The sequence below is a fragment of the Cynocephalus volans genome, chromosome 10 (genome assembly GCF_027409185.1).
Source record: "Cynocephalus volans isolate mCynVol1 chromosome 10, mCynVol1.pri, whole genome shotgun sequence".
In the NCBI taxonomy this organism is placed as follows: domain Eukaryota; kingdom Metazoa; phylum Chordata; class Mammalia; order Dermoptera; family Cynocephalidae; genus Cynocephalus; species Cynocephalus volans.
In genome coordinates this window covers 34,941,512-34,952,839 of record NC_084469.1, presented here as the reverse complement: position 1 = coordinate 34,952,839, position 11,328 = coordinate 34,941,512, and the positions used below count along the sequence as shown (strand labels likewise).

Sequence of the window (11,328 nt, the reverse complement as noted above, 5' to 3'; positions counted from 1 at the left end):
AGTCCAGGACCAGCTTCATGACGTGGGACCTGCTGTTGCACAAGGCCTGTGCTCAGAATTGCTTGGTTTAATGCTCTGCTGTCTCCATCTTAAGATTCTTAATAGTTTTATCTTTAAAAAAAAAAAAAAAAAAAAAAGACCAGTTAGGGGATCTTAACCCTTGACTTGGTGTTGTCAGCACCACGCTCACCCAGTGAGCCAACCGGCCATCCCTATATGGGATCCGAACATGTGGCCTTGGTGTTATCAGCACCACACTCTCCCAAGAGAGCCACAGGCCGGCCCCCTTAATAGTTTTATCTTTGAACTTGTGCTTTGTGAAGGCCAATGGGACATGCACATGCCTGTGAGCAGAGGAAATATGTGTAATATGCCATCTTATTCTTGAGATGCTCCATGAGCACAGAATTCTAGTGAATCTACAATGCAAGAGGGTTCAGCCAGACTCAAATCAAGTGCAAGGTGAACATGTTATGTCTACAGCTGAATAAGTGGGGGTGCTGACAGCAGTGGTGCCACACTTTCTTTTAGAAGCAGAACTTGCATCAAACACAGAGAGAAAGCAATGGCATTCTAGGAGATGTGGATGATCAAGGCTTCCTATCATATCCTTTCTTAGTCGTGTTACTTCTCTGTATTGGCTGGCCACTTACACTGGCAACAATGACATAGAAGGAAAGGGAAAACTGGGGCAACTCATAGTTCCTTTTCCTTTCAGTCCTTTTTTACTTCTCAGGAAGCTGAAGGTAGGACAATATTCATTTTTAGAACTTAAACAGGGCTGGCTGGTTACCTCAGCTGGTTAGAGCCTTATAACCCCAAGGTCGTGGGTTTGGATCCTGGTACCTGCCAGCTGCAAAAAAAAAAAAGAGAGAGAGAGAGAGAGAAATAAACTTAAGCAATTAGCAAAGGAAAAATACCATGAGAAGTTAAGAGAAGAACCGTGGAAGAACGGCCACTCCCAGGACAGCCTGTGCTTACTTCTGACTTCATACCTTTGTCCATTTTATTGTCCTGAAAGACTGCCCAGCCTTCAGAGGCCAGTTCCAACTCCCATTCATTCACTCAATGCATATCTAATCTAATAAGCATCTGCTTAGAGCCAAGCACTATTCTGGTCCATGTGTTCCTGGGCCTTCCATTCCACTTGACAATAAAAATAAGGGAACAAATAAAACAATATTAATATTATGCAGAAAAAAAATAAAATGGGGTGATGCAACAGAGAGTTCCTGGATGGTCAGGGATGGCCTTACTGAAGAGGTGACTTTTAATGTGAGACATAAATGACCAAAAGGAGCTATAGAGAGAAGTGGGGGAAGAGCTTTCCAGGAAGAAGGAAGTGCAGGTGCAAAGGCTGGGCTTTAATGAGGGAAGGCAAGATCTATACAGCATGAGATCCAAGAGGGAGGAAGGGGCCCAACCTTACAGGTCCTTGTAGGCCAAAAGAAGTAGTTTGGATTTTCTTTTTTTTGTGTGGCTGGCCAGTACAGGAATCCATGACCTTGATGTTACCAGCACCACGCTCTCCCAATGAGCTTATCAGCCAACCCAGTAGTTTGGATTTTTTTTCTTTTAGTAATAGTTTGGATTTTAATGTAACCATCATGAAAACCATTGCAGGGTTTTCAGCAGGAGAGTGACACGATTAAATTTAATGAAAATCACCATGGCTGCTGTGTGGAGAGTGGGCCATGGCAATCAAGTTAGGAGGGCTTTGCAGCCAGCAGTCAAACTGGTAGAAAGTTTGCAGATGGGGACAAGGGTTCAGATCCCCATACCGGCCAGCTGCCAATAAAAAAAAAAAGGAAACACAAATACAGATATTCCTCCACTGACCAGATCAAGCCCAAACTCCTCAGCAGGACACACGAGGCTTTTCACCACCATGTGGTTCAAGGGACCTCCCATCTGCTTTCATTCCATCTGAGCAGGCCCATGGTTCGGCCAGTCACATGCCCACATGCCCTTCCTCATCTCTTATACCCAGCAGGCTTAGTGGAAAAAAATGCACAATGTTAATAATAAGAACAACATATCTCATACATTGAGCACTTCCTATATGCCAAGCACTGTTCCAGGCATTTTACCTACATGATTTAATCAAATCTTCGCAGCAACCTTATGAATAGTGTAACTTCTCCATTCTGTAAATGAGGAAACTGAGAGCTAAAGAATGTTAGTCATTTGTTTTTTGTTTGTTTGGGGGGGGGTTGCGGCTGGCTGGTATGGGGATAGCATTTGTTCACGTTCACACATCTAAGAACTTACCTCTTTGATGATCCTTGGTAGAACCAGCAACCAAAAACCCTGGCATTTCAGAGAAGTCTTTATTAAAGTGTTTTACATGTCTGCCTCTCTCCCAAGACCCCAGTTCTCCAGGGCCAGTACCAAGTCTTATTCATCTCGAGAGTCCCTGTGGACTACCCTAACACTGTGCTTGGCATACTGTCAGCAGCCAATAAATGTTAATTGAAAGACAGAGAAGTGGGGGGTAGGGAAAGAGAGAGGCCGTGGATAGTGTGGAGTGAGTGGATAGACAGGCCTGGAGGCTTCAGGGTGTGCTGCCAAGCTCTGCAGAGTTTTTTGGGGTGGGGGGAGGCCAGGGATATTGGACAACCATGATAGGAGCCTTTGGTGGTGGCCTGGCAAAGTCTGCATCAATGCAAAGTCAGTGTTAATGAAAGAGTGTGGACAGCTCTGGATGGTAATCAGGAATCTTGGAATCTAGGGCAGGCTGGAGAAAGAGAGGTTGGGGGTGCAGTGTCCTGGAGAGGGTGAAGTGGAGGGAGGGGAGAAAAGCAGGCCCCTGGGACATTCCAGGGACACAAGGTCAGGAAGTTGCTGCTCAAAACAACCTCCTTGGTGGGTGCCCAGGTGTATCCAGATTCTTTAACCTCCTTCCCCACTGGCTCACACCGAGGCCTCCACAGGATGGCTTTTTTTCATTATTCAGGTCACTGCTCAAATGATGCTGCCTTGGAGAGGCCTTCTCTGACCACCAGCTAATGTTGCCCCTCCCTTCCCACCCTCCATTGTATTACAGGGTTTTATTCTATTTATAGCTCTAACCACTATTTGAAATGATCCTGCTTATTTGTTTTCTTGTTTTTGTTTTTTTTTTTTCAAAGATCTCAATTGACTTTATTGTGATTCTAGAATCAGACAACACATCATTCCATAAAATAGGATAAGTGTTCCCCCGTTTTCTTCTTTGTGGACTGTCAGCCAGCCCCCTCCCTGACCCCTCCCCCCATACTGTCAGCTCCATAAGAGCAGGGATTGTGTCTGTCCTTTTCACCCACGCATCCTCAGTGTCTAGAAGAGTGCCTGGTCCTTAGCAGTAAATATTAGTCGAATGGACATACCTAGGTGGCCTAGGCTGACCCTGAACATCACCCAGGGAACAGAGCTGAATCAAACTTCCTTATCACTTTGAGGACTCTCCACCGCTGGCTGGGTGGAGGTAAGTTATAGACCCCAGGAGGATCTATAGGGTCAAGAGTGAAAGGGATACATGGTGGGGCCTGGGATTTGTGTCTTCCGTTCCAGAGACTCTACTGAAGCCTCCTTACCCTGGGGTCATTTAAATCCTGGCTGATGCCTGCAGAAGGGGACAGCAGGCCCAGTGTGTGACTCACCCTGTTGCCTGGGTTACTGGTAGGAAGATCTTCATAAGAAAGCAGGAGCCTGGGACACTGGGATTCCCATGGGGTCTGGAGATGGGGTAACAGTCCTTGAGAGGGATGAGGATTGAGAGGTGGGGATAGAGGGCTCCCTAGCAGGCTGGGACACAAGGACTTCTAAGAGGGCTGAAGATAGAGCTGGGGGCTAGCGGCTGGGGGCTTGGGCATGAGGGTTCCCCAGGGATCTGAGACAGGAAGGTAGCTCAGGAAGGGGCTGGGGTACCAGGATTCTCTAGAGGGCTGGGGGCTGAGGGCTGGGTCACCATATTCTTTGAAGGCAGAGAGATTCCTGAATCTGTCTGTTCTTCCCAGCTGGGACCAGCACCAGCTAGTTCTTGTTTAATGGAGTAGAGACAAATTTGTCTGGGAAGCAGCAAGTGGACCAAGACTAGGAGAGATAAAGGCGGCTTTCTCCTTCGCCCCTCCCTTTCTCTTTCTCCCTGCCTCCACCCCTTTTCCCTGCCCCCATCTTTCCATGACCCTCTCACGCCCCCTGCTGCTGCAGCACTGGCCAGTCCAAGGACCAGAATGACTGAACAATAAAATTCCTTCTATTCCCTTCCTCTCCTGATCTCTTGGGACCAGCCTCAGAGGCAGGAAGCTGGAGTCTCTAAGGGAGTAGATGCTGGGGAAGGAGGTAGGCTCTGGGCTTCCAGAAAGTGACCCGTATCTGTGTGTGTGTGTGTGTGTGTGTGTGTGTGTGTGTGTGTGTGTGTGTGTGTGTGTGTGTGTGTGTGTGTGTGTGTGTGCGCGCGCACGCGCGCGCTAAGAAGTCACCACTTCCTCAGGGAAGTCCTTCTTGACACCTGGACTAGGTTAAGGCATTCTAGTCTCCAGGCTTTCACAATTCTGACTGCTCTTATGGCACTTGTCAGAGTTTCCAGTTATCCACCTATTTATTAGCCTTTGATGGAAGCCTTCTTCCCCCACGGGACTGTGAGCACCAACGGGATACAAACTGGAGTTCTTTTTGTTTATCAGTACAACTCTATGCTTGGCACAGTGCTTGTCCATTGCATGTACGTAGTGAATATTTGCTGAATAAACGAATGAGTGACATCCAACGGAGGTTCTCATGTGGGGATTGATTGGGAGGTATCAGTGCCTTTGCCTGGGCTCTGGGGACAGCTGTGAGTCCATATGTCCTGGCTCCTGCTCAGAGCCTGGTCCATGTCCAGCTTCTGGCCTTGCACCCAAAGCCCATCCAAGCAAAAGGAAGCAGAAGGGTCCTCTCCTAGAGGGAGGTGACATAGAGGTGGCATTAGAGCATTAGGAGGGCTTGAATCCAGAGCTCCTCCTAATTCTTCTAGTTCTCCAATCTGAGTTTTCTTTTTCTTTCTTTCTTTCTTTCTTTTTTTTTTTTTCGGCTTGCCAGTAAGGGAACCTGAACCTTTAACCTTGGTGTTATAACACCACACTCTAACCAACTGAGTTAACTGACAGCTCCTGAGTTTTCAAAAGCACTCCCTCCCACTGCCCCCTTTTCCTCTCTCTTCTTGTGGCTTTTTCTTCTTCCCTTTCAGAGGTTTCCTTTTCCTCCAAATGTGTCCCCTCTCTTTAGCTGTTTCCAGTGGTGTGCTCAGGAACTTGAACGTTGTTCTCTCTTACCTGGTAAAGCCCCCAGGAAGAGATGCCCCTCAGACTGGGCCCAGAGGCTGCTGATGAGGGGGCCAAGGCCCAAGGGAGGCAAAGCGAGGACCTCTGTCTTAGGCCCCTGGCTCAAGACCACCCTGGACATACCCAGCTTCAGCTGAAGAGGGAGTCCCATGACCAGGGGCAGATCTAGCCCTGGCCCTGACCCAGCAGACAGCACCACCTTCTGCAGAGTGCGTGGGACAGGGACAAGAGGAAGGGAGGAAAGAATGAGTTACACCTACTCCTTGTGGCCCCACCCTTGGTGCCGGAATTCTGCCTCTCAGCCATACCTCCACCTATTGGCCGTTCTCACCACTTATATCTTGTCCCAATTTTCATGGCTCTATGAAACCATGTCCACCTCAAGAAAATATGCAATCTAAGTAAAAGCCGTTTGCTTGCTGTGGGCAGCTTCAAGATAAGTTCCTGGCCCACTACCCCCACCTGAGTGCCACTCTCAAGCCTTACTAGTATTGACGTTTTGGAGCACCTTTTCCCCCCACTGCTCCCAAGCTTCACTGAACACAGGCAGTGCCCCACCCTCCCCTTTACTTGATCTTGGAGGTGGAGGCTGAGCCAAGAAGGGTTCTCTGGTGTCCCCAGGGCAAGGAGGTGGCCTGAGCCTGCTGCCAGCTTGAGTCCCAGGTCCAGAGAGAAGGCCCAGGGCTCTGTATAAGGCTGGGGAATGTCTGGGGGGGACAGAGGATCTCTTGAGGCCTCAAGGCTAGAGCTTCATGGAGGGGCTAGTGGTAGAGGAAGACAGAAGGGGCTAGTGGTAGAGGAAGACAGAAGAAGGCAGAGCTGGCCATGCAGGGAAAGACAGACTCCAAGGAAGTCTACCTTGGAGGCTGAATTCTGTGTGAGTCCCTGAAGGGAAGAATAACCCAGGTTGCAACTCTAGACCACAGCTTCTGAGGCTAGTGAGGGTAGAGGCTGAGATCTGGGCCTGTGGATCCAACCAGCTACCCCGCCGCAGGCAGCCATCCATCCAGGGCAGGGACAAGCTAGAGGAGGTGGGGAAAAGGGAGGATGTGGGGGTGTCAAAATCAGGGCATCTGAGCCCCAGTCCCAACTTCTCCACCCTCAGTTTTTTCCCCTCTGAGACACAAGCATTTGGCCTCCCCCATGCAGTTCTCCTCCCACCCCCTCTCTCCTTAAAAGACTGCACTTAGTCATGCTGGAAAAAGGCCTTAAAAAAAAAAAACCCTCACTGGCCCCACACACACACACACACACACACACACACACACACACACACACACACACACACACACACACACACACACACACACACACACACACACACAGCCTGCACTTAGATTCCCATGGCCACCCACCTGCCATGCTTTTACCAAGCCTCAGGCCATGGTTCCCGCCCCTGTGATGTGCTTACTGGCAACCGAAGGCTGGAGGGGGGGAAGAGCAATCCCCCCACCGCAATCCTCATGATGGTCTGGGGTTTGATGTTCAGGGACCCAGAGACCTGTCTCAGGTGTAGCACCATCTCCCCATCCACCTCCAGGAGCACTGAGTCCCCATGGTTCCTTATTTTCACCTGCAGGAAGGAGGCGAGAAGCAGAATCAGGTGCCCCTGGGGCCTGCTTTCACCACTTTCCTTTGAGGCAGCCTAACATGGTGGAAAGAACATGCACTTGAAGACTCAGCTAGCATCCCTGGCTCACTCAGGCCCTGTCACTTATATACTGACTGAGACTCAGAATTCCCATCAGAAAAAACATTGACAATTAAATGAGATGACAATGGTAAAGTTCTTCCTCAGACCAGCTCAAGACACCCCTCCCTTCAGGATGACAGCTAGCTTACCTGGTGCCATCTCCCATCATCCAGCCGAGGTCCAGCACCCACTGTAAGCTGGGCCCAGTGACTGTGCATTTGGATCTCAGGCCTGCCATCCCGAAGGCCCAGCATGAACCAGTCATCCTTAGGGTTGGTATCCCCATAAAAAATGACTCCCTCTTGATCCCACGTTTGAACCTCAAAGGAGGAGGAGGTTCTGGAAGAACACAGGAGGAAAGATTGTGCATGGGGTGTGCCCTTGGAGGGTCAATGTGGAGTTGGGGGAGGTGGAGTTCAGGGAGGGAGGACAGAGAAACGGGAAGGAGGAGAGAGGGTAGGATCAGGGACCAGGTCAACTCCATACTTTGCGACCCTGGAGAGGTTAAAGGTCAAAACAGTGACAGGCTCTTGTCCTGGGCCATTGCTGAGATGCATAGCAGGAGGATCCTGGGCCCTCTATCAGAAAGAGAAAATTTTAAAAAGCTGTAACAAGGACATGTCAGAGACAGAGAAAGAGGCACTGCTACAGGGCAGAGTGGAGAAAAGGGAAGAGGGCAGAGCTAAGGTGTAGCTCATTTAAACACACAGGGGCTGAAAGCCCTGTCCTGCCCTGCACCTGGGTGGGGAGAATATGTCTCAGGGCCAGTCCCTGGCGGGTATGAGGTGGTAGCGGTAGCAGCAGCAGCAGCGGCGGCAGCAGCGGAAGCGGCAGCAGCAGCCAACACGAGGTAGGCAGTGGCCCTCTGCTCTCCATAGTCAGCTGCATCCACACTGTGGCTCAGACAACCCCGGGTGGAATGAGTGGGGGCAGGCAGCCTTGTGCATGGGTGGTGGAAGGTTAAAGGTTGCCCTGGGGGAAGAAGGGGGGCAGGAGACAGGGCACTGACCCTGAGGCCCCTCTGTGGACAAATGGGGTGAGAGACAGAGTCCCTCCACTGCCAAGAAAGCTTATGAGCTGGTAGAGGACACCCCATTTCCCCTCTCCTCCTCTAGAGCCTGACCTGAGTCTTCCAAGACTTCTGCCCACCTGGGGAGGCTTCCTCGACAGGCCTGAGGTCTAGAAATAGTCCTAGCCTGCTCCCCAAGTAGCACCCTCTATCAAGGCTAGAGATGAGACATACAATCCCAAATACCCAGTTGGGTGGCCTTGGGCAAGTCACTCCACCTTTGTAATTCAGTGTCCTTGTCGGTAAAAGGAAGAAAATAATACTTACTTTATGGGGTTGCTGTGAATGAGGGTTAATGGAGATAACGCAGGCACAATGTCTGGTATTGGGTCCGAACTCCTCCCCCGATGTTTTCCCAGGCCTCTGAGGCTAGTCTCACAAGAAGGTATTGTCTCTGTGTGATTTAGTGGATACTAAGAAGGGACGCGCCACTTACTCCCAATTATCTTCCCTTATCGTTTATTACAGGGCCTAACAGTCTACCAGTAGAAATTCATCACCCTCTCCCTGACCTATTTTAAAAGCAAATGCCCCTGAGAGAAGTAACACTTTGAGCCACTCAAGCACTGTAGGAAACAGCTTTCAGAGCTGGGGGTCTTGGGATTCACCCAAGTTCTGGATAGGCTTGAATGGGTGGGTTAGAATGAAGTCTAAAGCAGATAATCACTGCAGACTTCAATTAAAGAAGCACCGGTGACTTTTGAGTCGTGGGGATCTCCGATAGAGGCTGGGACACCCAGGTAACAACAACGAGGAATCCTGCACACGCCAGCCTTGACCCCTGTCCAGCGGCCCAGTCACAAGACCGGGCTGTCGGGGGCGGAGCTTGGGGGAGGCGGAGATACGCCTGCTCTGCAAGCTGATTGGCTGGGGGTGTGCGCCCGCAGGGGCAGCATTTAGGGGCTACCCCGGGGGTGAGGACCTCCAAGCCGCACTGGTCTCTCGGCCGGGCCAGCTCCGGAACCCGGGCTCCACTCTCTAGCCCTCGGAGTCCCCGCCGCCACGCTTTCCCTGGTTTTCCGGGATCCGAGCTTGTAGGCCCTTCCGGGATCCGCCCACTGGCCCTTTGCCGGGCGCAGACGGTGGGAATCGGAATGGCTTCCGTGCGGATCCGGGAGGCCAAGGAGGGAGACTGTGGAGACATCCTGAGGCTGATTCGGGTGAAGGCTGCGGGCCGGAAGCCAGGGTGCCAGCGGGGGGTCAGAGCGGCGCGTCCTGAGCGGGGGAGTAGGAGCTGGGGGCGGGGGGAGGGGCGCGCCTCGGGCCCCTGCTGGCGGAGGAGGGGCAGCGAGGCCCCTCTGCCCTAACCTTGCCTCTGTCCCCACGACGTAGGAACTAGCTGAGTACGAGAAACTCTCGGATCAGGTGAAGATCAGTGAAGAAGGTAGGGGCTCGGCACCTGGGTCCTGATGGAGGTCGAGGAGGAAGAGAGGGATGGGTTCCCCAGGCAGCAGCTCCAGGCTGGGCATACACCCAGGTCCTCATTATCTTCTCTTTGTCACAACTCCAATCTCTGCAGCCCTGAGAGCAGATGGCTTTGGAGAGAATCCTTTCTATCAGTGTTTGGTAGCAGAGATTCTTCCAGTCCCCGGGGAGCTACAGGGTAAGAGCACCTGGCCCTCAGAGTTCTGTCTCTCGCTTCAGCCCCAGAGGTCTCTCCCCATGCTCCCAGAGGCCTTACCCCATTTTCTCTCTCTTCTCAGGGCCCTGTGTGGTAGGCTACGGGCTATACTACTTCTCCTACAGCACATGGAAGGGACGCACCATTTATCTGGAAGACCTCTATGTGATGCCGGAATATCGCGGTACTGGGCAGGGGCTGAGGGTGAGGTGGGGGCAAAGCAACCCACAGACCCCACCACCATCCCGTGCTCCCTAATCCCGTGTGGCCTTTTCTGATCCCCTTCACCTTAAACAATCGCTCTTTTTGCCTCTTCTCCCCGCCACAGGTCAGGGGATTGGTTCCAAAATAATCAAAAACGTGGCTGAGGTGAGGAGAGGGGTGGGAGCTACAAGCTAGGCCCTGAAGAAGCACGAGTATATGGGGGACACCTGGGTTGAATGAGGGAGTGAAAATGAGTGATATCTTCTCCCACAGGTGGCCTTGGATAAGGGCTGCTCCCACTTCCGCCTGGCCGTCCTGGACTGGAACAAGAGGGCCATGGACTTGTACAAGGCCCTAGGAGCCCAAGATCTGACTGAAGCAGAGGGCTGGCACTTCTTCTGCTTTGAAGAAGAGGCAATGAGGGAGTTGGCAGGAAGGTGATGCCATCCCTTGTGGATCTCTCTCTACTTGAGCTTCTTCTCCACCAGCTCAAGCCCTCCTCAGAGACTGTCTCCTCAGACACTGACACAGAGGCCTCCCTCGAGGAAGGAGGGTTGGGGGTGCATATTCCCAAAGTACAGAAAGAGCAGAATTCAGGGTAAGGCTTTTCCTCCTTGTCATGGGTGAAAAATAAATGAAAACTATTATGTCCTGATATGGTGCTGAGTAGAGGAGTTGATGAGGTGATAAGCCTTAGCCACTTCGAGATCCTTCTTGAGTGTTCTGGTCAGTGGATGTTGTTCCCAGGGGTAAGGGTGTGCCCAAGGTTACTTTCACTCTCGGTAGGGCAGAGTCTTGGTTGTGGCCTGTGGAATATAGAGAAAAAAGAGCAAGGGGTGAGCTTGACACATCAAGCTTGTCAGTCACATTTAGGACTCAGACAAAGGTCTCAAATGTCTAGAGTGGGCTGTGCCAGATCCAAGACTAAGGCAGGCCCACAACTTACCGGACAGAGCAGGCTGCCACCTAGCATTGACATTTCAAGGTGCAATGTGAAGGACCAATTGCCCCAACTTCAAAAAATCAGCTTAGCCAGCTGGTGCTTTTTTTTTTTTTTGTAAGTCATGAAGTCTTTATTTTCAGTCTGGTATGCCTTACAAAAGAGTAAACTTCAGCAAAAATAAAACAAACCTTTAGGACCATGGGGCCAAGGAGGGAAACAGGCTCATTTCCCACTTTCATAATATTTTATCATATAAGTAATGCAGGTTTGGGCCGGCCCGTGGCTCACTCGGGAGAGTGCGGTGCTGATAACACCAAGGCCCCGGGTTTGGATCCCATATAGGGATGGCCGGTTCGCTCACTGGCTGAGCGTGGTGCTGACAACACCAAGTCAAGGGTTAAGATCCCCTTACCGGTCATCTTTAAAAAATAAATAAATAAATAAATAATGCAGGTTTGTTGTAGAAAAATTAGCATGTACATATTAAATAAAATA

General features: G+C 51.0%; 2 protein-coding genes across 2 annotated transcripts; one reads left to right on the top strand and one right to left on the bottom strand.

The window, feature by feature from the left end:
* Positions 1–4,759: 4,759 nt before the first annotated feature.
* Positions 4,760–7,872, bottom strand: SHBG (sex hormone binding globulin). Its single transcript, XM_063109837.1, is given in 9 exon segments — positions 4,760–4,920; positions 5,295–5,505; positions 5,874–6,010; positions 6,162–6,309; positions 6,311–6,325; positions 6,715–6,876; positions 7,146–7,335; positions 7,483–7,574; positions 7,735–7,872. Coding segments are annotated over 9 exon segments (1,254 nt in total).
* A 1,098-nt stretch (positions 7,873–8,970) lies between these two features.
* On the top strand, positions 8,971–10,547 carry SAT2 (spermidine/spermine N1-acetyltransferase family member 2). Its single transcript, XM_063112141.1, has 6 exons — positions 8,971–9,225; positions 9,398–9,449; positions 9,585–9,668; positions 9,769–9,870; positions 10,015–10,055; positions 10,164–10,547. Exons 1-6 carry the CDS (start codon positions 9,160–9,162, stop codon positions 10,329–10,331), a joined length of 513 nt encoding a protein of 170 aa, XP_062968211.1. The 5' UTR covers positions 8,971–9,159; the 3' UTR covers positions 10,332–10,547.
* Positions 10,548–11,328: the final 781 nt, after the last annotated feature.

Excerpts from the sequence above, each read along its gene's own strand:
- SAT2 (XM_063112141.1), top strand. The coding sequence starts at position 9,160 with ATGGCTTCCGTGCGGATCCGGGAGGCCAAGGAGGGAGACTGTGGAGAC. Across the intron at positions 9,450-9,584 it reads GGTGAAGATCAGTGAAGAAG|CCCTGAGAGCAGATGGCTTT; the intron begins GTAGGGGCTCGG and ends CAATCTCTGCAG. Across the intron at positions 10,056-10,163 it reads TAATCAAAAACGTGGCTGAG|GTGGCCTTGGATAAGGGCTG; the intron begins GTGAGGAGAGGG and ends CTTCTCCCACAG.